The sequence below is a fragment of the Poecilia latipinna genome, unplaced genomic scaffold (genome assembly GCF_001443285.1).
Source record: "Poecilia latipinna isolate Pla-1442-1.1 unplaced genomic scaffold, P_latipinna-1.0 Scaffold281, whole genome shotgun sequence".
NCBI classification, from domain to species: Eukaryota; Metazoa; Chordata; class Actinopteri; order Cyprinodontiformes; family Poeciliidae; genus Poecilia; species Poecilia latipinna.
Genome location: NW_015112897.1, coordinates 643,434 through 671,361, shown reverse-complemented (window position 1 = coordinate 671,361; position 27,928 = coordinate 643,434). Strand labels below are relative to the sequence as shown.

Genomic DNA, 27,928 nt, shown 5'->3' with positions numbered 1-27,928 from the left:
AAATAAAAACCACACATAGCTGAAAACATAAATAAAACGTATTATGATGTTTCTGTAAACAACGTTGCACTTCCAATGGAAATTATTGAGCTCATTTTAATTTATCAAGTGGTTTTATCTATTACGTCAGGTTCAGTGAGATCATATAATTTCTGCGTGTTTAATGTTTTATTCTCTCTGCTTCCAGATGAATGTTTAGGTTGTGATGATAACTTCAGAGTTATTGCATTGTTTGGCTTTTTATCACATCCTCTGCCAACCAGTTTCCTTTGCTTTTTTAAAATTTCCTCCTCCCTCTCTGCTCCTGCTCCACCTATCAGCTTAATGTTAAGTCATTTCCTCATCCGCTCATCCACTTTCTTCTCCCCCCACTCTTTCTCTTAATTGATCTGAGAGCAGAAACTACTCCACGTCTTCTGTAACACTAAACCGGACCGACCCGGCCGGGCCTGAAACGCGCACCAGGAGTCATTCAGTCACCACATCCAGGCTGCTGGAGAAGGTGAAGCGTTACAGTAAACACTGCGTTTAAAACACAATCATCTGTACATTGATTGTTATGATATGAACAAACACACTAACTAACACACTGGGTGCTATTTGTTACATCGCTTTGTTTATTCTCTGAGTGGATTTATGAATAAAAAAATAACTATATTTAAAACTACTCACCAAAGTGGGGGGAGGGGACCATTTGTGGCCCCTGGACTAATTTTGTGCGGCCCCCTGACCACAATATTACAATAAGTTAAATAAATTGGAGACTTTTTCACTAAAATCCACCCACAAAGACGTTGCAACACAAGGTGATCATCTTTTCCCAGCAACTAGAACCACATCTGCTCATTGACTTTTACTCTAAAGGACACCTTTGTGGACCAAAATCTGCTTTTTTTTTTTTTTTTAAATGCATCACGGTTAGTTTATTGTTGAGTAGGTAGGAAAAAAATCACAACATTTTTGATTATTTATTTTAGCTGATGATTTTGGCACATAAAAAGTTTGAACGTCCCTGATTTAGATACAGTCTGTAATTTTTTTGATATTTTACCATAAACAGGTAAAATTTGCAAGGCAGATTATATATCTCCGATTTACACTAACTGAAGTTCTCCTGGAAACAAGCAGACGGTTCTTCAGGTTTGTTTTTGGTCACTTTCCAACCATTCTCGCAGTGTTTTGCTGTGGGTTGCTTTAGACAGCATCTTCGACTTGTTTCCTGTTATTGCAGTTAACAAAAAGCAACTTGACCACGTGTGAACACCCTTTCCTGAGTTTAGTTTGTGAATTACCAACTTGTTCTTCTAAATTCATCCCCTTTTGATCACTGACGCAGCCTCTAAATGTGGTTAAAACTGAAGGCTAACGGGTTTGTTTTGCTTTCAAACGCAGCTCTTCACATCTAAACACCTTCCCTTCACGTCTTTCTGAATCCATATATCGCAAGATAGCAGCGTTTCTTTCTTCTCCTTTGGTTTCGATGTGGATATCTGGCGTCATGCTCCCCGTCTAATCCCCTCATTGTTAGCTGTGAAAATGGCCCAGTTCTGAGCTTGTTATGAAACACAAGCAGTGGTGTATTTTTGTACAATGCAGACAGCGGTGGAAGCATTTGAAATGCATTTCCTACCAGAAACAGAAGGCTTGCGAAAGCACACTTTGACCCGCTAAACTGCATTTAAACGATTATAATAAAACCGGCCAAATGTTTAAAATAAAACAGCTAAAACTCTCCCTAATTCTTATGCTAAACAGGATCTGAGCGCAAAAATTTAGCATTTATGTAACACATTAACTCAAAGCATGCAACAATAATTAATTCTTCCTGCCATGCCGCTCAGCTTTCACTCTCCATCTGTTCCTCTGTTCAACAAAGTCTGATCCATTTACTGTCTGTAGAGCCTCTCTGATATCTGCAGGCTGATTCAAGGCTTTTAGAGATACTTAACCACTGGCACAAAGCAGCAGAATGGGTTTTGTGCAGGTGCAGGAGGTTTAACACTCTCTAAGGTAACACAACATGCTTTAGGGCCTAGTGGAGTTATTTGAAGCCACTCGGCAGGCCTTTTAAAAGTCACTGGTGCCGGCAGCAGATGATGGAAATGTCAAGGGCAGAGAATGTTTTTGCATTGCTATTTACCTTTTGGGGCATTTCTTTTGAATAGTAAAGTGAGCATGAAAAAAAAGCTTGGGTAATTAAAGGGGGTTTATTATGCTTCCTTGGACATCTAAGGGCTACACAAAACATGTTTATTACTTTTTATTTTGCACAAAATCATCCTCAGATGATGAGATTTTAGTCTGGTCAGTTCTGCCTTTCAGAGTGAGCCGTTTTAGGGCCTCTTGTTGCTTTAAATCCAGATAAGCTAATTGTGTCCACGCCCCCAACTCGACGTTTACACTCGCACGTGAAAACGGCTGCAAACACATGCACAATTATACAACCATACATCTTTGAAAAGCAGAAGTAGAGCCTCCTGCACAACCAACAATAATCCAGCAAGTGGTTTCTGAATAGTAAGCCAACAACAAAACACTTGTCTTTTCCAGCAGCCATTGTACAATTGATACAGCAGTAGAACCAGCTGACCAAATGTGCTGGGCCTCATCTAGGTTTGGTGGGTAACAGCGCCGTGTTCGTCGAATGTGACTTAATAATCGGGAGGATTTTGAAACGGCTTATTTTCCAGACGCAAAAAAAAATATTAACTTATAGCCAAAAACTAGCAGGGTGTTTTTTTTAAGCGCTTGAGCTGCTTTTTGACCCAAATTGATGGCCCAAAAACCATATAAAATGTGAATTTGGCATAAAACGTCCGCTTCAGTAGATGGGAATGATGTTCAGATTCGAAGCTGGGTGTGTTGAATCGTTTTCAAAACCTTCTGCTGCTAATCTGCTGCTTTCACGTCAGTATCAGACAATAATAAGCGAGCCGGTATAAATTTTTGATGAGAGGAAATCCAACACCACAGCTGGGTGTAAGCAACAGCTGTGGTAAAGCAGGACTATAAATTCATATTTTCCTCATCTGCCGCTGTTCTCAGAAAAAGATGTGATTTTGTTCTTTCACTAGGATTGTTCAACTTGTGCCTCAGGTGACACAGAAATGGTTTTCATATGATCGTCTTGTGACTTCTAAATACAGATGCGAGCTCTCAGATGGACTACTTTCTGAAATAAAAGGGAGAGCGGCACATTACTGGTGGGCTTTTTTTTATGGAAGCAGTAAGCAATGGGATTTTCCTCATATACTGGGCCGTTTTTCATGCCATCTATGCTTTCAGCCACAGAAACAAGTTTACAGGTGGATATAAAGTTTACACACTGCTGTTAAAATGACGGATTGTTGTGGTGTGAAGAAATGAGAACAAGAAGAATAATTTTGGAAGTTCTTCCACCTTTAATCTGCAGTGTGCAAAACCTGAAACTAACTTTGAGTGTTGTAGCTAATTAAAAAATACTTGACAACCAAAGTACTGTACATAAAATGGCAAAAAAAAAGCTACTTATACTAAAAATACAACCTAAAACTACCATGAAACGACGAGTAAAAAGTAGTAAAATCTTAACAAGAAGGAACTAAATCATGTTGATACTAAACTATTCTCCAACTGGTGTAAAACCAAGTGAAGAAGTGGGTAAAAGTGATTATCAGTGATTATCACGCAGCTGAGTTTGCGTGTTTTATCTCTGGGTTTGTGATGAGCTAACTGCTAGCGGCAGAACGATTCTCTCTCAGATCCCAACACAGACCAAAAAGTGTCCCCACTGTTATGTTTTCGTAAGAAGCACACAAAGCAAACACCCAGTGAGGCTTTTAATAAATGTTATTACTGCAACATTCTGTCAGTTTTCAAACCTCGGGCAGCTCCAGATATAATTACAATAGTAATACATGATGAAACCCAAAAAGGTCCCAACCTCCAAACTAATCATCTGCCTGCAGCATTTCCACCTTCACTGAGGATTAATATAACGCTGTGATGAGGTATTTAAAAGGAACCTGTTATGCAAAATTCACTTTTTACTCTTTTTTTATACTTCATCTGAGTACAAAACCAGACTAAGACCTTAAGACACTCAGCTGTTTGTTGGCAATAAGTTAATATTTTTTTCAGTTGTAGGATTTCTCTTTGGTAAAAGACCAGAAGTCATTTCTCCTGCTGGTCCTATACGAGTGTGTTTGTTAAGGTTGTATTTACCCAGAATCCCCTGCGCTGTAGTCTGCTTCCTGCTTTTGGAGCGGTCTCCGGTCCGCTTATATTCACATCTGCCTTCAAACTGAACCGCAGTTCACTTCACCCAAACCAAGACCAAGTTTTTTTCCTGATGTCTGCATTGATGGTCTTGTTCTTTCTTTCTCTGATTGGTCGTATTTAGGACGACCAATCAGAAATCTCCTGAAGTCCTTCTGGGTCCACATTTGTACCGTCTGTCTCAGGAGTTTGTCAGCTGGCCTCTGCTGGCCTCCTGAATGCATAATGGATACAATGTGACCTTAACTCTAGTTTGTCCCGACAGAAATGGCCCAAAACCCAAGACCAGGGAGCCAAATGGGAGTCATGACCCCAGGGGGGCACATCGCAACTGAAGGTCAAGGAGCGGAGAACCGTCACAGAAATTAGATTGTTCTAAACGCTGACAGGTTTTTACGGAATCCCTGAAATTCCAGGTTTGGATCTGTGTCAGATTAGTTTAGATACTTTTCAGAACCCTTCAGCCCAGATCGCCTTTACTTTAATGGACTCCACTTCTCAGTTTGTTTATCTGATTGAGTCAGCATTTTGTTTCACTTTACTCTGTGCATGATGGCGCTAAAACAGAAGAATCCTTTCCTTTACATTTTCTCTGAGCTCTCAGCCTCTTTCTGATGACTTGACAACATGATTAGCCTGTAAAGTCAGGAAGCCAGTTTCACCTCTATGTTTAGGCTCGGTAAATGTGTGAAGGTTGACTTTTTTAAAATACTCATCTTGTTCTCTGAGTTCTGCATCTCTAATATGACTTCGATACTCATCCCATTTGAGGTTCTGCTCTACTTGTTTTAAAGATCCATTTCCTGAGCATAATTAGAATCGAAAAAGTGACATTTCTGAAAAACATGAAGCGAGAGTTTCTGTGGGGAATCAAGTAGAGCTCAATTTTAGCTTTGATTCACTGGATAATTTGAAGCTTAAAACAACATCGAGGCTTCGTTCTGGGGATAAATCGTAAGAAAATTGTCTTTTTTACTCCATCAGTGTTTAGTGATAGAAACAGACGGAAAGATTCACAATCAGTTCTGTGTTTCAACAAACAATTTACAAAACGAAAAATTTTACAGAGTCAAAAGTCCCAGATTCCTATTTCTGTTCAATGGATGGATGGATGGATGGATGGATGGATGGATGGATGGATGGATGGATGGATGGATGGATGGACGGACGGACAGACAGATCGACGGATGAACCGATGGATGGATGGATGGATGGATGGATGGATGGATGGATGGATGGATGGATGGATGGATGGATGGATGGATGGACAGACTGACAGATCGACGGATGAACCAATGGATGGATGGATGGATGGATGGATGGATGGATGGATGAGCCGAAGGACGGACGGACGGATGAACCGATGGATGGATGGATGGATGGATGGATGGATGGATGGATGGATGGATGGATGGATGGATGGATGGATGGATGGATGGATGGATGGAAAGATAGTTGGACAAACAGATGGATGGATGAAGCAATTGGTTGATTGGTTGGTTGATTGATTGGTTGGTTGGTTGGTTAGTTGGTTAATTGATTAATTGATTGATTCATTCATTCATTCATTCATTGTAGACAGTCCCATAGTTCTTTTGCTCCCAGTGGGAATAAAACATGTAATTTTCCAGTCAAACCTTTTTCTCTGCTCTTTAGCTTCATTCTGCCCCGTTTGGACCTGAGCGATGTGTCGTCGCTCTTTGTATCCTCTGCACTGTAAACACACGTAGAGACGCTGCTGTAACCCAGAGGCCGTACATGAATCCTCTGTAAAACGACTTATTGGACCTGGTTACCCTCAGCCTTCACCTATTGATCAGCTGGCTGCTTCGATCATCCCTGCGGCTCCCAGGTCCGATCTGTGTTTACTGGAGACTCAGAGATACCGTCTCTCTGTAAGATCACATTATCTGTCTATTATCCAAACCCCGACCGCATCAGCACTCCTATCACAGGCGCGACTTACACATGATCACACAAAATCACAATTTTATGCCAATAAAATTGGCATAAAACCTGTGATTGGCTTGGCATCACCAATCACAGGTTGTGTCTTTATAAACTTACTGATGGCGTAAAATTGGTGCTTTTCTCTACAAGTTGCTCTTCAGCATTTCACCAAAGCATCAATGACGTTGTATATTTATGTATGTAATGTATTTCTAGTTTGATTATGTGTAGATTAGAAAATATCCTCTACAGTTTCAAATTAGAGATGCATCAATTCGATATTAATATCTTTATTGGTCCCGATGTTAGTGTTAAATATAGTTTTCACATTATATGTAAAAAAAAAATCACAATTACAACAAGGAAGAAGAAAAAGGAGAAAAACACCCAATAAACAACCAACTGTAATACTTTCACCTGTAAGGTGTTTAGCAATCTAGATCGATTTGTGACAATGTGCCTGATCCATACAGGCAGATCTGTTCTCTGTAATTCTATGCTTTGTGCTCTGATCAACGTCACACTTTATTATTTATTTTACATTTTCTGAACCATTTCTGTTGCAGTTTGTTTTTACATGTTTTTGTCAGCTTTAGTTTATTATTTGCTTTATATCGGCTGCTGTACTTCTAATTGCGCTGACTGAACAAATTAACTTCACAAGCTTGAGAAGCTGTTGGTGTTTTAAAGTTTGCAGAGTTATTAAATAAATGTGTAATTCAGTACATTTGTGTCTGTACTTAAAAAAGGAAACCTTTTAAGTCAATTCAGTTCTGTATCGGATTGGTATCGGCCAATATTAAACATCCGATATCGGTATCGGAAGTAAAAAAAGCAGATGGGTGCATCCTACTCAGTATGTTAAAATTATCATTCAACCCCAAAAGAGAATAGTTTGTTTAAATTAGGCAGAATGAATAAGACATGAATGTTTCTCTTGTGTTCATTAGTTAATAGAAAAGATTAGACAGTATCTAGTTATCCTGCTGTACATCTGACTCTGTTTCTGTTAGCAAGAAGCTCAGCAGAAGGAACATGATGTGCATGAAGGCAGAGTGTGTTCACATTTGGCCCACATATCGACAACGGGAGAGACTTCCCCACAGCAGACGCTCCTCCTGCACCAGGCTGCTGCAGCAGCCATGCAACAGCCGGGACGCCTGCCTGCTGCAGCATCATGTATGTATGCAAAGTCAGAGCTGAACTAAAAGGTGCAATAAAAACCAAACCACTTTACCCCGCCCTGGAAGGACGTTAAAGCTGGGGGAAATGAAGTGTAAAAATACATAAGAGAGGACAGACAGAGGGATCTCAGAGCTTCTCTGAAAGCAGAAACGATTTCCCTCAGTTCAGAGTTAATGGGAGGAGATCGCCGACTGCACAGAGGGAGAATGGGTTTATAAAGCGGGGTCAGAGCAAAATAAAAACACAGTCGGCCATGTTGCAAAAACACACGAGACACAAGAGGGGCGGAGCAGGAATAAGGACGGAGCTCATCGGTCAGCTAATGCCATTTGTAACGGATAGTAAATTATTTAAAATTAATTGTGTCAATTATTTAAAATTGTAAATTATTTAAGGTGAATTTTTTAAATCATTTGAAATGAATTTCCAAATTTTGCAGATTATTTATAGATGTCTGTTTAGATTAACATTGCTGGTTGTTTACATCTAGTTTTGATTTAACGGTACTTGAGGTTTTCAATGTTTATTTTCTACCTCATCAGATTTATTGATTGTCAATAAATCGATCAATAATAAATCAAATAAATCAGTTAATCACATTATAAGCTAAAGTGAGCTCCATAATTCTGATTATTAATCATTTTTAAAGGGAAGTTTTTCTGCCAATTCATTTATGTTTCAGTTTTGTGTGGTTTATATCTCTGTTTATTGTTTTTGGTTGTTTGTTCATGTTTTGGGTGGGAGGATTTATTTTAGCATTTTATTTATTTATTGTTTATTTTTCTTGTAAGTGCTCCAGTGCTAAATGCTCTTTACAAAATTAAAGTTTATTGGTCTTTGAGAAGGAAAACTTCATGATCCATTTTATTTTAGTTTCTGTTTCCCTTTTACTTTTTAATTTTTGTTGTTGTTACGTTTTATGCTGAATATTGAAAATATCTTCCAGTTCAAGTGCTACATGTTCTTTACAAAATTAAAGTTTGTTCATTTTTGCCATTGTCATTACATTTCTTGAAAATGGCCTCAAAACAACAACGTTGTCGTTTATCGCAATAACTTCTGGGACAATTTATCGTCCATCAAAATTTGCTATCATGACAATCCTAGTTATTGACTCAGACACCGAAAAGAAAAGAGCCAAAAGTATTGACATGCATCTCACTGCAAAAACACAAATTCTGCCACAGAAAACAAACGTGCATCAAACCGCAGGCCGATTCCCACAGAGATCATACGCTGCGACTTAAATGCAACATGTTGTTGATTCCACCTGCTCTGCAGCCTTCAGGTAGATTAAAAGTTTCCTCTGTGTGTTTTCAGGAGCCGAGGGACCAGAACTATGGCAACAACAGATCTGCATCTCCAGATCCCCATCCAGTTTGGCACAAAGGTTACTCATGGTTATGTATTTCATGGCAGTCAGGAAGTGAGTCCAGTCCGCAGCTGAAAAAGGAGAAAATGTTCCTGTGATGGAGGGGCTGCTGCGCCCGTTTCCCAAATCAATCAGTCAGGGAGACGAACTGATGCTGTGATTCAGTGAAGGCTAAGAGGGGAAAGCTTCACGGCTTCAGTCCAGACGATTCCAGAGATTCAACATCAGTTTATGGTCTGTCCAGTTTGCCTAAACTAAGCTGGACTTGTTTTTGTCTTTGTATCTAAATGTTATCTTTACTTAGGGCTGGGCGATATGACATGTGTTTTTTCAAACCGGATGCGATTTTAATTGATTCCCACTTTCTTTTCTAAAAAGGAAATTACAAATGACAGAAAACATTTCCAAAGAATGAGCTTTTATCTCAGTCTTTCCCTCTTTGAGTTGTACGACGGGGTATTAGCGCCAGCCTGCGACAACTTTAGCGAAATAAAGACACAATTTACCAGAAGAAAGCTGGATGGTAAGCAGCTTTTACTATCCAGTTAATGACTGGTGAAATAATAAAATAATCAATAGATTAGTCGTGCTTTGTACTGATGCTAAGAGGGCTGAGCTTTGATGTTTTTTTGAAGTTGTAGATGCATCCTTTGCTACAAATGATCAAGTGTTGGCTAAATTAATTCTATGTTGTTGTGTTTTAGGCAAAAAAATATTTTCTTACTTAAAAAAGGAATTTAATTGTTTGTTTATGTCCATATTTCAATATATTTCTAATACGCCTGCAGAATCTGCCATTTCTTTCCGATTAATGTATTCATTGTCAGAATAATCAATTACAAACAAAAGTAGTTCAGAAGGCTGGCATTTTTGCATTAAAAATTAATTTATGATCACTTAAATTTGGGTTTTCATTAGCTTTAAGTGTTAATTATCAAAATTAAGAAGAAATAAACACTTTAAATATATCACTCTGAGAGTAACGGGTTTACAGAACACGTCAGCTTCACCTTTTGAAGAGAAAAAGAAAGAAAAAAGATGTGGATGCCTGTTCAGTGGCAAAAGTGGCTCTATATGTGAGGCATAGGGGCGCTGCGCTGGAGGGGGCGCCAGAATATGGCGGAAATAAGATTCCTAATAGAGAACAAAGCTAGTGGGCGCTTTTTATATTTTCATTTGAATTGTTTTATCTGATGACAGAAAGCTAAAGATGGGAAAAAGGGAAGAGAGAATAAAGTGATGAAAAATCTCTTCAAAGTGGTTTTGTCAATCTGCCAGAGTAGGCTGGTACACATTCAGGTTAGCTTAAGCTTCAAGTAAAAATGACGGGTTGAAAATAGAGACTATAATAGAGTGGGAGGGTTTCATCTGTGTCGGAGGTGAGTTGACAGTCTTTGTAGAAATTGTGTGTGCGTCTTTTGTCTCTCACCTTTGAGCAGGGGCAGCGGGGTGAGCTCCACCTGGGAGCTCTGGTAGCGGAACTGGGACGAGCTGTGGGACCTCCTCTGCCGCGCTCTGCGCATCGACCTGCGCGGAAAGCCGTCCACCTTCTCCGCGGACGGCACCGAGAAGCTGGTGCTCGGCGAGGAGGGGCTGGACGGCGGCAGCTTGGTGGTCTCCATGACGGCTGCAGATGTGGAGCGCGTAACGGAGGATGGATGGGTGGATGGATGGATGGAGTGGGTGGCTTTGTGAATCACAGATGGATAATCAGTTGATTAGGATGGAAATGCGCAGGAGGGGGGAGGAATATCTCTGGAGGTCCAGTCCTGATTTGCGCCTCTATGAGAGCCGGACTGATGGCCGCATCGCCTGAATCTCCTGGTTTGTTTTACGCACAGATGGAAATGGGCTGGCGGCTCCTTCCCAGTGATGCTCAGACACACACCTCTGCTGCTGTACTGGCGTCACACAGGCTCCAGACTCGGTCATCGGCCTAAACGTGGATGTTCATTCAGGATAATAACAGGCTGATGAAGAAAACCCGCAGAGCGCCTCCTGCTTATCCCAGAGGGGAGTGCGGGGGGAAACACAGATTCCCGATCAGTTTGTGGTTTATCCTCCTTATTAATCGGATCCGGTCCTGGCGGTGGATGATGATATCATAAAATCATCAATCTGGGCCCACCTCGGCTGCCGCATCACTGGTGTCCTTCTCTCTTGTTTTTATCGCATCCTCTCCTGATTGTCTCAGACGCTCCTCTCATTAACACATTTATATATTTCTATTTGACTCCCTGCGGTTCGGTGATTGTTCTCCACCTGCTCCTCCTCCCGCTGCCGTCCTCCAGCCGATATCAGGGCGGAGAAACAAACGGAGCCGACATGTGCAGGTCCTCCGCCGCCGAGCCGCGCTCCGGTCAGGTCCCACCTCCGAGGAGCAGAAAGCAGACAAAGAGGAGAGAAGGAGCCGCTCCGCCTAGAGGAGAAACTCAGGGCCTGCGTTACACAACGGGAGAAACACACACCGACTGACCGACTGATCCGTTTTGCTGCCGTCCTCCTTCTCGGTTCCCGTTATCCGGTTATTACAGCGCCAGATTTGCGTCAAAGCGAACGAGACGACCGGAAATGATCCAGTCTGCCTTTTCAAATTAAATCACAGCCAATTGACCAACATTTGTCCCACTTTTATTTATAATTAACGAAACTCACTTTATTACAGCGGAGTATTAGACACTCATTGTGATAATAAAGTTTTAATGTCACAAAAATAAAGTCATAAAATTACCACTCTATCCTGGTAATTTTATTGTGACTTTATTCTCATTAAATTTAAAAAAAAATCTCATTATGGCCCTAATACTCCATCGTTTAATTTCAGCTTCATTCACGTAATACTATGACTGTATTCTTGTAATTAAAAAATAATGTTTTTTAGTCTGGCCATAATTTTTTTGTCATATTATTTCGACTTAATTATCATATTACTTTACTCTCAGAATTTGTTTTTCTCAGTATTGTCATAATTCTATATATTTATCCTAAGATATATACCTTTTTGAAATTAATGCAGTCCACACACTGATTTATTTCTGTTAACTTCCTGACGAGGAATTAGAAAACCAATATTCTGGGGCGAGGTAAACTAAACCATCATTATAAACCCGACTGGGCAGCAGACGGTCACTGAAATCTTCCACAGGACAAGCAACTGAAAAAAAAAATAAATGATTCAACTTAAAAAAAAAATAGCTCATATATTTTAAATTAAGTTTAAAATATATGAAGTTGTCATGTTAAACGTGAATAAAATAAGTTCGACAGACTTAATTTGATCACAAATAGCAAATTAACAAAAAAATTTTCCAAAGTTGGGGCTCCATTCTCTTTTTCAGTGTATTCACAGAGTGATATGTTCAGGTTTAAAGTGTAAAGTTGAGTGGAAGGAAGAAGTGTAGTTGGTACAGGCGCACAAGCAACTAGGATAACAAGTCTTCAGAGGATTGAGAAGCAGACTCAGTTTAAAATCACAAAACATTTCACTTCATCAACCCTCCGATGTTGTTCAGCAGGTCTGGATGGATTTTGCTTTTAACTGATATGAAATCACATTTTCTTTAATTTTATAGACAGACAGATATTGTGTTTAGAAAACTGACTTACAGATGTGAAACTTTTTTTACTGACTGGTTTAACTGCGCAAGCTTTTATTTTGACAGCACCAACCGGATGCGCCCAAGCTCCACTCTGACCGCCTTGACTACTGAAAGGTGGCGCAAGACGAGAGAGAAAGGCTCCTCACTGCAGATGACGCTACGGCATTGATTTATTTATTTATATGGCTTATTTATTTTAGGAATGTGGCTTTAGGAGGATTTATTTATTTCATTCGGATCATTTTTGCGCCTTTCTGTAATATTTTCTGCAGAAAATCTGCAACATTCGTGCGATTTGGTTGTAGAATATCTCCTTCTGACCTCCAGCAGCGCTTTGACGTCCATCGGTGTGTCTGTCTGACTCCCTTCCCCTCCTCTTCCTCTTCCTCCCTCCATACCCGGCTTCTCCTCCTCCTTTTCCTCCTCCTCCTCCTGGAATGGTTGTAAGTTGAGCATCAAGCTTCCTCCTATTGTTCCTCCCAATCAGACCATCCACCGCCCAGGTACCCACAGTCCCCCCATCTTCCTCCGATCAGGTCCTAACGTTTTATTCCCTCTCTAAAAGAAAACTAACTTCAGATCATTAGCTGCAGCGCAAAAGGAGAAATATTCAAACTGATTCAACATAGTTTTTTTTATTTTATTTTTGTCCTGATGATGGCGCAAGATAAACACCAAAACAAACACAGACCAAATTTATTACGGTTGTTTTATTTGTGTTGTTTCAGTTTTATTGATATTCTTCACTGAAATAATCACCAATATGTTGATATAATTTCACTGCAACTGATTAAAGGAGTCCAGGAAACATCTTTTTCTCCATTAAAATAGTTTTTAGTGCGTTTTAAGAAATGCTTACACTGTAAAATCTGTCACGTTACTTCAACTTTGAATATCTTTCTTGAAAAAAGTTTTCTTAAAATCCAAGGCTGGGTTAAAAATCATAATTTTTTTCAGCTGTAAAGTTTTCATTCTTGTTCAAATCTCTGTGTTGGTTTGATTAGTAAAGATTTGATTGTTGAGTCGTTAAAACTTGATCATTTATTTCGTCTGAATTATAAAAAAGTTGTATAAACATTTCATTTTTTGACATAGATTTTTATATTACTCAAGCTGTTTTATTTACAGCAAAATACACGGACTAGGCATAACAATATGACCATCTGTCTAAATTGTAAGAACCTCCTGCTTGCATTAAGTATTTGTGGGTTTTTCTGTGCAAAATTCACATAAAGTTCGCTTAGTTGCAGATTGTTTTTATACAGCTTATCTAATATTTTCTAAATAAAATGCATCTGCAATACTTTTGACTGTTAGACTAAGATGGGCTCTTTTTAAAGTTATATTTTTGTGATATTTTAACTGATTTCAAAAAAAGATTTAGTACCTTACTTTGCTTTGTAAGGAAAAGCAAAGCATCCATTTTTATTAACCTTCTTCCTGGTATCCTTCCTGGTTCTTGACCTGTTTTTCCTTTTCTTTGCTCTGCAATCTGTCTGTTTTAAACGCCTCTTCTCTGACTAACTAAATGAAGATGTTTGGACATTTCCACCATTTTGCTTTAAAGTTATTTTTCGGTGTAAAATGGAGTCATCTGCAGTTCAGATTTGCACATATTTATGAATAGAAAGTTTCACGTTTTCATTCTACAAAATCCTAAAATCAAACTAAGAGAGAACACACTTCAGGAGAAAAACATGCATGAATTTGATTTAATTTAATGTTTTTATCATGGAGTTAAACAGAGAGAAAAAGATGTGTGCATTAAAGAAAAGCTTTTATTTCGCATTGTTTTACACAAAAATACACAACCACAGCATAAATACATCTGATAAATACACACACTCTTAAAAACACACTGAATTGTTAATATAAATCCATATATTTCCTCTCTCTATTTATATATATATGCATAAACACTATATTTTATATTTAATTAAAGGGACAGAATCATTAGAGAAATCTAAATCGTTATTTAAATAAAAGCACTGGCCTTTTCCTAGATGTAAGAAAAAGTACATTAAAAGTAGAAATTAAGTAAAAACGAAGTTAATGCAGCATTTTTATCCAAAGCAAGACAATTAAATAATTAAATGGTCCCTAAAAACCTCTCTAGTTTGGATGAATCTCTTTCATCCAAACTAAACTCATTCAGCATTTTTGGAAAATTCTGGTTTGTAAGACAATAAAATTTAGTGACATATAAATCAGAAGAGCATAATTAGAAAAAATAACATCTGCAGCTTCACATTCTGTAATCCATCCAACATGGATGTTTTATTCAGAGTATGAATGTTTTCCTTTCTAATCCTCAGAAGATCTTCTAACATTAAAACCATAACCTGTTTAACTTGGGTTGTGTTGATGCATAAAATGTATAAAAAATGTGGGGGTTTTTAGAGATGTTTCTCCTCCATGAGCTTTTCTGAGCTAAACTGAACAATCTGTTGCTTCTTTAATTCACTCATGTTGAAATCCCTTCAGATTTTCATGTTTTATTTTTTTCCACAAGGTAAATTTGTTTTTATGTGTAATAATGGATGGAAAAATCAATTTTCTGATGACTTTTTCATTTGTTTCCAAAGTAAAAATAGATCAGAATCATTTTCATTTTTGCTATGTTTGAAGGGAGCCGATGCTAAGATTAATTTAAAAAAAATGGAAAATACAAGTTATAGGAATATAAATTATTTCTACTGCAGTGTGCAGCAGAGCATTTTTGTGTCCAAGGGATACAGATTAAGCAATTTATTTACAGTTTAAAAAATATATATATACCTGAAACTACCAAACCTCTCAGAATCCAATTTGAATATTTAAGAGGAAAGAAAAAACTTTGTGTTTAAAAAAAAAGATAGTTGAACAGGTTAAAAAAATCAGAATATTATGTGATATTTGACTGATGAATATTGAAGTGTAATATTTCCATAACTATATTTAAGAGGTCACACTTTGTGTCCTTGGCCCACAGATGGAGCAGTTTACTCTGTTTTCTACTTTTACTAGCAACATCTTTCTAAAACATAAAACTTTTGCAGCCAAACTTCTGACGTTCCTCTGAAAAAAAACGATGATAAAATCCACTTTTTGTGGCTAAAACTGGCATTAAAAGAGTTAAATATTCAAAAAATAATAAGTATTGGTTATGTACGCTGGCAACTGGCATTTACTCTCATATTTATGCAAAATTTGGAAAAAGATGTTGATGCAAAACGTATTTTATGATCTGAAACATAACTAAACAAACGACCTGGAGGGATCGCTGCGTGTTCGGTGTTGCATGTCAGCTCAACGCGACGCTCTGCTGCAGCGAGTCGTGAGTCAGACCAGCCTGAAGGTTTCTTCACCACCACATTTACATTTGGTACCTGCTTCAGCCCACAGCAGCACAGACAAAACGACTGAAACCAGATTAGTTCACATTGCACTGCTTCGTCCCAAAGCACAAATAAAAACACACTGTAGGAACTGGATTTGCAGTGTAGAAATAAAAAAGCACCAGCAGACAGGGAAGACAAATCCCACGGCGTCTTTACATACAAAAATAAGTTTACAAAATATGCAGCCACAGCTGTCTGGTTCAGTTTGGGATCCAAATATCTACAAATTACATTTCCATGAACCTGCAGGGAAGTGCAGCCTGTGCTGGCGTGGACTCAAAAGTTTACAGAACCAACCGTTTCTTTCTAAATGAAGAAACAGCTGACGACCAGGAGCGATTTATCTGCAGTTCTTAGAAACAGAGTGACTCAGTTCAGTTGACGTTGCAGAGTTTGAGTCCCGGTGTGAGCGGCAGATTTCAGGAGTCATCAGTTCAAATCCAGTTTAAGAAATATTAGGCCTGAAACGATTAATCGATTACTGAAATAATCGTTAACTGAAGAAAAGAGACTCAAAAAAGAGACTATTTGATGAAAGAACGACACACTCAGTGATTAAACCAAAGCTTTACAAAAATACATACATTTTGCACTTAAGATAAAATCTGTCTGTAAATACGTTCTACCCAGAACTCCTCAATTAATATAGTTTTAGCTTCACCTAATTTAAACTCTTCTATTAAGCACCTTTTTCCGTCCAATTATTAATCTGTTCATCCAACAAATAATCAATACATCATCTCTGCACTCTATAAAAGCTAAATCAAGCAGAAACAGCTGAGCTTTTCACATGTTACAAGTGTTTGTTAGCTGCAGATGCATCATTTGTTACAAATAATCAAGTGTTCACTAAAGGAATGCTGTGTTATTGCACTTTAGGCAATACAATGTTAATTTTAATACTTTAATGTATTTCAAATGTTGCATAAAAAAGACTTTGATGAAAAATCTGCAGAATGTGCCAACTTTTTTTTATTTGATTAATTGATTAATCATCAGAATAAGCAACAGATTAATCAACTGTTGGAAGTCAAGAGTGTGTTATCTGAGAAAATTAACTGAACCTCTGAGATTGAAAAAGCAAATCTGGGGTTTGCTGTGTTTTTGCTTTTTAGATTTTGGCAAACTAGACAGAAATAAAACTCTTTGTTTTGATTTGATTTTATCATGTGTAAAACTTTCTCAAAGACACATACTGCATTTATGTATTCCTTCCAACAAGTTTTGAAATCTCTTAAGTGGATCCTGATGAGTCGTTTTTCTTGCTTTCTGCAGGCCTCTGTGGTCGCTGACCAAGGACTACATGCCGCACAAACGGAGGACAAATGAAGAAGTATTGGGCTCAAAACAGAACAGGAACAAAATCAGGCAAAGGCCTGACACAGGAGCTGAAAGATGCATCATCCTTCTTTTCTTAAGTCGTTTCATTCTCTGAGAGCTGCAGCTTTACTCATTTATTACCAGACAACAGATACAGACGTATTTCTTGGAAAATGTGTGAAATATTTAAAGTATCTTGATCTTTCATGGGATTAGTCATACCAGGAAAGAGTTTTTTCTACTCTGTCCAGTGGTGGTTCTTACATAAACGAGGGCCTGGGCGACCCGTTCCCTCTGCAAACTTTATTCCTATTTATATTTGTGATGGTAGAGCAGAAACATGTTTTTTGTTTTTTTTCTGACATTACTATAACTGAATATTGAAGTGGAAAATAATACTGCTGAAATAAAAATTATTTTTAGTTTAAGGTTGTTATTATTGATATAAAAATGACTAGAAAATGATCTTATTGTTGGGATTATATAACGACTCCAAGCTATAAAGACCTAATACGGCTTGATGCAAAACAACTTTAAGTGAAAAGCTCCCATTTCTTCTGAATCGTAACTTGTAGGTTAGTTTTGTCTAATTTAAAGTAAACTAGGGTGTTTGCACTAGAAAGTGGACCAAAAATACTTGGTGAGACTTTTTGTTTTTGCAGTGTGAGACATTGGTTGTGTCTTATTTTCTTCAGCCAGTTGGACTTCTCTCATTGTAATAAAAACAAGCAGCTATTCCGTGATGCTACTGGTTGCCGAAGCCACTCAGGATCCACTCGTTGACCTCCAGCAGCTCAGAGAGAGACATGTCTTTAGAGGCGGCTGGTGCTGGTGCGTTAAAGCTGGTCTGACAGTGATTCAGAGGGCTGGGCACGGTGAGCAGGGACAGCAGAGACTCAGGAGCCGGAGAAACCTGGTGATCGTAGCCGTCGATGGAGGCTAGAGGAGCAGCAGGGGGAGAGGTCACTAAGGTAGCAGCACTGCTTCCACCGAACCTGCAGGGAGGAAACTGAGGCAGATTCCTGGGAGTACTTTGCTTCGGTAAAGCTGAGGAGAAATGCACTGCAGATGCAGCTGCAAAGGAGGAACTGAGGGTTCTTGAAAATGAATCGTCTGTAAAGGAACTGCTTTGAGATGCTGAGGCGGTTGTGTTAGCGTTGTTGGTCACTAGCTGAGCTGCTGTGGAGGGAACGAAGCTGGGAAGCGGTTCACAAAACAAAGAATGAGGAGCTGGATGTGTGGAGAAAGAGGCACAATAGGGAGAAGTCGATGAGGACGATGTGACGGGGAGTTTAGCCGACGAGGCTGCTGATGCTGCTGCTGGAGAGGAAGATGAAGACGGGAGGCGAGTCTTTTCAGGGTCACTGAAGGCTTTTAAACCCGCTCTGGTGTTTAAGGAGGAAGAGTCCTGCAGAGGAGTGGAGATGGTTTTGAGATCTGCCAGGGACGAAGTGGCGTCCTTTAGGCGGCAGTGAGGTTTGTGGCGTTCCAGCGCCGTCTCATAGAGGCGGAGGTCTTTCTTCAGCTTTGCAATTTCCTTCTGCAGAGCTGAATTTGACTGCTCAAGACTCTGCAGCTCCTAAAGAAACAAGAGGCAAGAAGATGAGTGATGGGGTTTCGTTATTAAAGGTTTCAGAGTATGCTTTCTTAAACAGGTTAGGATAGGTCTATGGTCTATACAAAACAAGTTCATTACATTTTTTTAACCAAAATTATTCTTAGATAATGAGATTTTAGTCTGCTCAGTTCTGCCTTTCATAATGAGATGTTTTAGGGCCTTTGTCACTTTAAATCCACATAAACTGCTGCTGGCCACGCCCTCCAACTCAAAATTCATACCCACAAACAGCCGTACATTTTTGAAAGCATTAGTAGAGCCTTCTGCACAACCTACAAAGATGCAGCAAGTAGTTTCTGAACACTAAGTCAACTCGGGATAGGCATTTATAGTATCGTTTTAAATTACTTCAATAATTTTCATTTATCATATTGATAAATTTAAACTGATTAAAAAAAAAAACGCCCATACTGTCAGGATTGTTCTGTTGTTGTTTTCTTTTTTTCCATTTTCTCCAATGTTCAATAAGAGTATCAATAAATATCAATAAATTTGAAAATATTATTGTGCACGAGCAGCCAGAAAGCAGCCAGTGGTTTCTGGATGGTAAGTAAACTAAACACTTGTCAATGTCAGCAGCCATTGTACAGCGCACACAGCTGTAAAACCAAACGTGGCGGAACTCAGCTTGGGTTGCTAGGTGACGGGTTAGAGCTCAGCTTTGGTTGCTAGGTAACCTGCTTCACTGAGGTTGCTGATTTGTGACGTTACATTCCAGAGGAAACAGAACCATAAAACATGAACTTATTGCCACAAACTAACTAGGTGTTTTCTTTTTTTAAGTGTTTGGTCTGTTTCTAGAAGCAGTTGAGACCCGAATTAAAAAATAAAAACGCACAGAACGTGAAGGTCCCCTTTATCAATCCCCTCATCGGCCATAAAAATCCCACATACAATAACGCCAGGCCTGACGGCTGCTGTAATTAGATAGCAAAGACTCTGAGGCTTTGAGAGAGCTGCAGCAGAAAGCATGAAAGTCACCGAGAGGATGATGCCCGGTTCACACCACAGTCCCCAAGGAGAAATGAAATATGGCTGTTAATAGACAGCTCAGCGAGCTCAGCATGAAACAAGTGAGTGGATGATCAAACAAGGACGGCCATCCCCTGTTGATCAGTGCTGAACTCAAGAGTTTAATTAGAAAATAAGTTGCTGTTATAAAGGACATAACTGCAGCTATAAAGTTTGACAGACAGGAAGCAGCTCTTCCTGTCTGTGTTTACAAAGCCTTTGATGCTGTCTTAAGTGAAGGGCTTAGTAAATAAGCAGAATGATTTGCATCCTGTAGCTAGATCTAAGGTAATTAGGTCCAAAAAGGGGTTCCACAATGCTTGTAAAAAGCTTACAGTTTAAAAACAAAATCATACAATTTAAAACTAGATCCCGCTGGAGTTGAAAGCCAAATAAAATAGATGGGTTTTAAGACAAGCTTTAAAAGTGGACAGTGAAGGGGCTTCTCTGACCTGCAAAGGTAAGTCGTTCCATAACTTAGGGCCAATGACAGAGAAAGCCCTGGTTGGTGCACAGTTTCCCCCAGAAAACCTGCTAAGTCTGGTGGTTGGGCAGCCATTCATCCAGCGTCCCGTCGTGTTTTTGAGTTAAAAACTTTTTAAAGTTGACAGGAAATTTGAAAATATCACTTGATAATTTTGTGTTATTGAAAGATTAATACCTGAACACCAACTATAAAGTCTTAAAAAATGCAAACATTTTAAAAAGACTTAAATAAATAAGCAATGCTTAGCCTGGTGGGGGCACAAGTGAAGCCTGGTGGCCCGCCAGGCTTATCATACACTGGGGGAAACCCTGGGCTGTTAACAGAAACAGGATTTCACTTAACATGTTGAAGATGAATTCCTGCAGTTTAAGCCAAGCATCAGAATGGGGTACAAACGTTGATTTAAGTGAATATACGATAAGTGACTTTGATTGTTGGTATCAGACGGGCTGGTCCGAGTATTTAAGAAACTCCTGACCTACTGGGAGTTTTACACAGAGCCATGTAAATTAATACTTAGAATTTATCATGAAAAATTTTATTACGGGAAGCTAAATGCGCTGTTTACAAAATTAGCAAAATGCAAAATAAAAAGTTAGCTCTGCTAGTAGCGCATTAGCAAATTAGCAGAAGCGTGTATGTATGTAAAGGAAGTGTGAGTAGAGTCATCCTTACATACTCACCCTCTCAGCATGTGTTCAGGTACTAAGCAGTCATTTCCTTCTTTCTTATTTTTATGTGGAAACAAGGAAACTTTTCTTCAACACAGTTTCTACAGGGAGCCACATATTAAACCCTGTGGAACTCCCTAAAGGATTTGCAACAAATCTGAGATAGACTGATTGTTGCGTTTGAACTGTGTTGCTACAACGTTAGCAAAGTCTCCCTTATAAAAAAAATATGTTATTAAGCTTCCTATTTCTATAAGCAACTTAAACCTCAAACTTTGTACTTGGACATTGCTCAAAATAACAAAGCATCCCTCAAATAAAGCCACACTGAGGATCTTCTCTCGCTCCAGATAGTGTAGTTGGGCACTGAATCGCTGACACAACGCTGTGCTTTTAATTTTTTTTTTTTAAATCAAGCAGCTTGTGGTCGCCATGCTTCTTCAAAATGTGGTTAAACGACACACTGAAAGCAGAAGTGAAAGAGATGAAAGACAAAAAACAAAAGTCAGGACTTACTACACATGACAGAGACACACCCATTCATAAAACCCGAGCGATTACATTAAAGCTCATCCGACTGGCTCCAATAGACGCAACGCCCCGGGCATTCACACAGGTCAACAAACTGTTTAGGTGTTATAGGTTTCACTTTCTCTTTGATGGACAGATGCTTGTCTGAAATACACAACAGGCTTATAAACATGAGGATTTAAACTTTGGCCATGTTATCTCTTTTAAATAAATTAAATTATTGACTTTACCATAGAAATTTTATTCTTTTGGCTACTTGTCTTGGAACCTTGACAAGACCTTTACTGTGCAAAAATCTTGAGTCATGACTCATTTGTCATGATCTGTTTAACGTTTTTCGTTTCTGTTCAGTCCAGCACTTTACCAGTTTTAAGGGAGTGTTTTTTGTTTGTTTTGTTGCATTTATTAGACTCCTTAGCTTAACGTTAGTGGCCAATGAAAAAAACCAAAAACCAAAATGAATTCTGACTTTCTCAGAATTCTGACAAAAAAGTCAGAATTCTGACTTTAACCTTAGAATTCTGAAATTAAAGTCAGAATTCTAAAATAAATCAGAATTCTAAAAATTCAGATTTAAAAAAAAAAAAAAAAAGAGTCAGAATTCCAAAATTAAAACCAGAATTCTAAAGTGGGCCCTTTCTTTGGGGAAAAAATAATAATAATAATTCCAAAAATAAAGTCAGAATTTGAGGAAAAAATTGAATTCTGAGGAAAAAGTTAGAATTCTGACTTTAATCTCAGAATTACAAAATTACAGTCAGAATTCTGAGATCTAACATTAAATTCTTTTCTGTTTTCAGTGACTTGTCCCTGGATAGTAATGATTATAATGAGTGGAGTTTTTTTTTTTTTTTTTTCTACCTTTTACCGGCTGCATTTCTGGGAGTGGCAGCACCTGTTCTAAGCTATTTGCTGGGATTTCCCCTCGTCTTTGAGATTACAGCTTTCAAACTGCCATTTAACAGGCGCATCACTTACTGAATTTCTGTGACGTATTTTGGTCAAAGTGAAACACAAACACAGTACAGTATTCCCCTCCACACCGTCTTTAGAGTGGATTTCTTTGCAGTTTACAACAGTTTAAGTGCAATTTATTTTAAAGATAGTCAGTTTAACAGAAATATGTTAAGTTAATTTTAATTTATTGTGATTTCATTTAATGTATTTTAGTTTAGTTCAAATCAGTTCAGCTTCATTTAACATCTTTTTCAGAGATCCTTTGACAGATAATTTAAAAAAAAAATGTTCAGTTGCGTATGGTCGTGCAGATATTTATGCTATTTATTGTATTTTTGTCAGTCAGAGGGACAAAGAACAAAAGAATGAAATAAAAAAATTAATGGCAGTATTTCATAATTTAATATACTTAGAGCCAAAGAGCCACTTGTGGCTCTGGAGCTGCAGGTTTCAGACCCCTGAGATGAAAACTGTGATCCTATATACAGCTAAAGATAAAATTTTATTTTTAATTCATTATTGACATAAAACTATCAAGGTAACACATAAAATTTATCCAAGGGACCAATAAGTCAAATTCTAATTCCAGTTCTATAGGTGCACAAGCCCCTGCTGGCCCCCATCTAGGACCGCCCATGTCCCTGAATAAACAAATATTTTATGGTTAACCATTGTTAAAAGTCACTTTTTGGTTTATTTTTTCTGCTTTCCAGGAGTTTGTGCCCATAAACAGGTTGTGTCCAAATGGGTGTTTGGGAAATCATTAATCAATGATCTAAGCTGGATAGCCTGTTAATATTTTTTTTAAATCAACCTTTAAAGTCTGATATGATAAATGTTTGGCAGAAAATTTTAATTTTTAAAAATATAAAAGTTTTTTTTCTTTCAATAAAAAAGAGTATTGAGCATTACTTTTTAAAAATATATATATTAAAAAATAACACACACACACATATATATATATATATATATATATATATATATATATATATATATATATTTTTACATCAACAAGGTTTTCTGCAATTATTTTGCATCATATCTGATGTACTCAGCTTTTGTGCTCATTTATTTATTCTAAACATATATATCTGGGGAGGGGGGTTATGTATGTTTTTGCATTTTTTAAGAAGGTGAAATACACCTGGAAAAATATTTACTTGAAATAGCAATCTAATCTAAAGGTTACAGAAATAGTTGAATAAAAAATTATGTTTGGTTTTATAAGATTAACAATTAAAACCTGATAATACAAAAATCCAAAAAATCTGATTTGTAAAGAAATGAATTATTTGCATTCTTTTAAGCATGTTTTGGTTTCTTTGTATCATATCTGACACATTAGGCTTTTGTGGTCACGTGATTATTCTAGACAGATATCAGGGTTATTTTTACTTTAAGCTTTTGATTTTTGTGAGGGATGTGTAAAATATACCCACATCCCCAGCTATTTCAGCTATTACTTGAAATAGCTGAGTTTTATCATTTATAAAGTACTAACACAAAGGGGTACAGGCCACAGAAATACTTGTATCAAAAATAAAGTGAGGTTAACAATTTAAAACCTAATACAAGAGAAAAAGCCAGAAAATTCAGATTTTTAATAAATTCATAACTACAAAGACTTCATATAGTTTTTAAGTGCTTTGAGATTACATGTTATGAAATGAACTGATTTAAATTGTATAAAATATGTAAAATATATTAGGTACCATTTACTTAATACTTTTTTTAATGAAAGAAATAACTTAGACGTTAAAAAAAAGGAGCTGGTCCTTTATGTGTCTGAGCTCCAGGTATTTTTCATAATGGTTGGCTTAAAGTCATAATAAACTGTTGGAGAGGAGTTCAGATTTAGCTCTGAGGGGGAAACGAGTCAGTGGAGGAAGAAGAGAAAGGATTGTCTGTGTGTGGATGGGTGGTGCGGGTAGAGAGAAGGGGGCGGACCAGCGTGGAGGAGAGGCCAAAGGGAAAGTCCTTCTCTTAAAGCCGAGCATTTACAAGAAACGGCTACAAGCCTGCCGCCCGATTGCACAAGATACACACACACACGCTCCCTGATTGTCACACTGTCTGAGGGTGTGTGGGTCAGTGTGACTAGGAAGGCGGCTGACTGTCGGAGGTTGAATAATGCAGGAAGCATTAAGAGAAACAGACAGAAGTTTCCTCCAGTTTTCAGGGAGGGATTGTTTCGCACCTCGTGCAGCTCATCAGCTCTCTCCGTTTGTTTGCGCCGGCTTTTCCTCGCCGCGTCTCGGTTCTTTTCTCGCCTTTTTGTCACTCTGGGCCGAGGCTGGTTCCCCTCTCCATCTCTCTCCTGCAAAACCAAAAGCAAAATGTTTAATTGCCACCCTGCAGAGTTAATGACACACTTCAAAAGATCAGGTTGACTCTATGTTCACTCTGACTTCACGTGCCTCCTGGTTTTGGAATTGCAGCTATAAAAGGATAAGATATAAAGATTTAAAAGCTAATCTATACTGAGGCAGCATCTGATCCCTAAAACTGAAGCAGAAAATCTATAAAACTATAAGCAACCGTGGACATGTGAAGTTAAAACTGATAATATTGAGATAGAAAGAAAGTAGAGCAAATTTCAGATAGATTTTTTTATAAAATAAAAATATCAGGGTTTAATTTCCAGAAACCCATATTAATGATGAAACCAGGGATCATTTTAGAAATAAAATGTGCTTTCTGATACTGTATTACCAATCCATTGATTTTGTCCAAAAGTTACTGAAGATCATGCTTCATTCTCAGGTTCAGTTTTTATCCACATACTGGAATAAATTCACCAAATTCCCCGGTTTCTTCCTATTCCCATTCACTTGATTATGTATGTTTGGAAACATTTAGTGTTTTGATTCTGTTTCCAAGTTAAACTTTAGTTTTTCTTGAAGTCCAGAGAGCAGAAAGAAGCATTAGGTAAGGCCTTCATGAGACAGCATGACATGTCACATTGATTTTCTTTTTTCTTGAAATGGCAAGAGGGAAATGAGCATATTTTATGGTACATTAATTAGTAATTTACTCTTAAGTTTCATGAGTTTGAAAACTTCCTGCAGGCGTCCCTGCAAACGACTGCATGGCTGCTGTCTTGTGGATTCAGAGTGAAGATAAGGATTATAAATGACAGTAAATATTCCCATTTCAAAGCGAAGGTGGAAGTACACAGAACGTAATCCCTTATGCGATTCACTTCCAAGAAATGGCTTATTTGAACTAACAGAGCCATTTTAGTTTATAACTACAAAAAATCTAAAAAAAAAAAAAGAAAAAAGGAAGAAATACTCCCATTATGGGCCCCCTTTATAACAATTCAACCTGAGCAAAATATATCATAATCTAGCTAACATTTACAAGTGTAGGAAAATAAACACGCTGACAAATGTCTTGTCTCCATTGAGCGGTATGGTTCAGTTCGCTATTTTGTGTATTTATGAGACGTTTCAACCGCCAGTTGGACTCTGACTGAACAAGCGGGGCTAAACCCAAACGCCTAAACATGGCGTCCTACTGCTAGCGCGACGACGTGCTAGTAGTACGCGACACGCTTTCTTGTTGCAAGCAATAACGTTTTTATGTCCAGTCCGCCAATCGATGGACTGTGTTGTGTGACGCCAAAAAATTAAAAGCAAGAAAGCAAGAAAGAAAGAAGTAGGTGTCGGTTATATGGGCAGATTTTATAACGGAAGCAAAAGAAATTGCGTACCGAACCGAACAGACTCTAACAGAAAAAGAAATAAAAATGGGATTTCAGATATAAAAATAAGGGACGGCTGCGTAGTGTCCGTCTCTAGGCAACCGTGACAACAGCGTCGGTCCGTAGCGTTCTGGGGTCCTTTCGCTTCACGAGAATTTAGTTGACCTTAATATTTCCTGTGTTTTGTTTTGGTCATTATTGTTACACTTAGTGTTGATATGTGTGTGATAGGCGTGTCTATCGGACATTCATAGAAATACGGAACAAATCGCGTCCCGTATCGGTTCAATACGGGACGCAACATTTGACAGCCAAATACGGGACGATTCCGTATTTTATGGGACGGGTAGCAATCCTAATTTCACATAATGGATGCATGTCCAAATGTGGAGCCCATATGGATTTTTTTCTATGTTATACAATTAAAGCAGATAATATATTAATATCCACTTAAAGCGTAGGGTGACCAATTAGTTGTCTCTTAGTACCCATTCAATCTGACCATATGGGGCCTAAATAGACTTATAGATTGGGTATCTACTACATCAATTAAAAATATATAAAATTGGTTAAAATATGGGCCCCATATGGGATATGACTATTTCTGCTAACCATTACTACAAACAATAATTATTTGTGGAACAAATACTGCACAGTAATTGTTATACAGTTCAAATATGACACGAGCTTAGATAATAATGAAATGTTAAATTTAATTAGGTGAAATATATATATATATATATATATATATATATATATATATATATATATATATATATATATATATATATATATATATATTATATATATATAAAGGTGATGGGGGCTTACCAAAGCAGAGGTGCTGCTGCTATACTCCTCCGCTGACAGGGAGCCGCAGGGGCTGCTAAGCTCACACCCAGTATCCATGAACAGCAGGGGCATGTTTCTCCTCCAACAGGACCGACTTTCACCCGGTCCGGATCAGCACACATCCAGCCTAGCAGGGTGAGTCAGGCCGACCCACCTGGGCTGCAGGTAGCTCGGTGAGCTGCTGATGCTGTGTGAGGACTGCGCCGCTCAGTCAGCTGCTCCGAGCAGTTTTGAGTGCAGGCGGTTTGACTCCCGGCAGATGATGATGATGATGATGCAACATGATGCAGCAGCTTCTTTCGGTTTCTCTTTATTTTAAACGGCCCCGTTAATGCTAAAGCTGTCGTAGGCTACCTTCACTTGCTGTTTGTTAGTTTCACTTAGCCGGCATGTAAACAAAAGACGCTTCAGTGTTCCGCAAAGATGGCGCCAAACAGACTAAGATTCGTGATGATTACCGGACAGTTACACATTTCCTGAGAGAAATCTGTTTCTAGGTGTAAACATTTGCGGCAACCAGAAATCTGTAACCGCCGTTTCCCACAGCCCGTGAAGGGCTCCACGCTCTTCCAAGCGGAAGCTTTGACCATATTAGGAGAGAGGTGGTCGCACTTCCCCCACGTGCAGGGAATTTCTGGAGTCAATTTTGCCGGGAAATGAACAGAACCCACCCCCTCAGAAAACAGACAGCTGCTTTTACTGGACCTGCGTGGAAAAGGACTTCCCACGAATCCGTTAATGACTCCAGCTTGTATCCAAAAGCTGAACATCGTACCGAGTCAGAGGTTTCTTTACAAAGCTGCTCTGTTTCTGCTCCTCTGCAGAGTTACAGAGTGTACAGTAGTCCAAAAAAGAACGTTCTGTTCAAAGGAAAGTATTCCTTTGCAGTCATTTCACTCAGGGATATATATTTATGTATATATAATCAGAAATTGCATATTGGTAGACAGGCTCCTGTTAAGAAAATACATTTAAAATAAGCTAGTTTTAAAACTTAACATGTCTTGATTCAAATGGCCTAATTGTGGTTTT

At 38.3% G+C, this 27,928-nt stretch overlaps 2 protein-coding genes and 2 long non-coding RNA genes across 5 annotated transcripts in view; 2 read left to right on the top strand and 2 right to left on the bottom strand.

The window, feature by feature from the left end:
• Nucleotides 1-9,366, top strand: part of LOC106948306 (uncharacterized) — a 48,170-nt gene extending 38,804 nt beyond the window's left edge. The window contains exon 5 of one of the 2 annotated variants that reach the window (XR_001425147.1): nucleotides 8,713-9,366. This is a non-coding gene — a long non-coding RNA (uncharacterized LOC106948306). Of the gene's footprint in view, nucleotides 1-320; nucleotides 763-8,712 lie in introns of those variants that run through there. The other variant, XR_001425148.1, reaches the window with a different exon arrangement.
• Nucleotides 1-11,353, bottom strand: part of ppp2r5b (protein phosphatase 2, regulatory subunit B', beta) — a 41,784-nt gene extending 30,431 nt beyond the window's left edge. The window contains exon 1 of the mRNA XM_015033893.1: nucleotides 10,194-11,353. Within this exon, the coding sequence (XP_014889379.1) occupies nucleotides 10,194-10,386 (193 nt within the window). The 5' untranslated portion in view covers nucleotides 10,387-11,353. The remainder of the gene's footprint in view (nucleotides 1-10,193) is intronic.
• A 1,243-nt stretch (nucleotides 11,354-12,596) lies between these two features.
• Nucleotides 12,597-17,551, top strand: LOC106948302 (uncharacterized). The gene is made up of 2 exons (XR_001425146.1): nucleotides 12,597-12,866; nucleotides 17,019-17,551. It is a non-coding gene; the product is annotated as an uncharacterized LOC106948302 (long non-coding RNA).
• On the bottom strand, nucleotides 14,124-27,823 carry batf2 (basic leucine zipper ATF-like transcription factor 2). Its single transcript, XM_015033892.1, has 3 exons — nucleotides 26,876-27,823; nucleotides 24,536-24,655; nucleotides 14,124-18,642 (listed from the first exon to the last, which is right to left on the bottom strand). The coding sequence occupies exons 1-3, from the start codon at nucleotides 26,966-26,968 to the stop codon at nucleotides 17,809-17,811; spliced, it is 1,047 nt and encodes a 348-aa protein (XP_014889378.1). The 5' UTR covers nucleotides 26,969-27,823; the 3' UTR covers nucleotides 14,124-17,808.
• Between the last annotated feature and the right edge of the window lie 105 nt (nucleotides 27,824-27,928).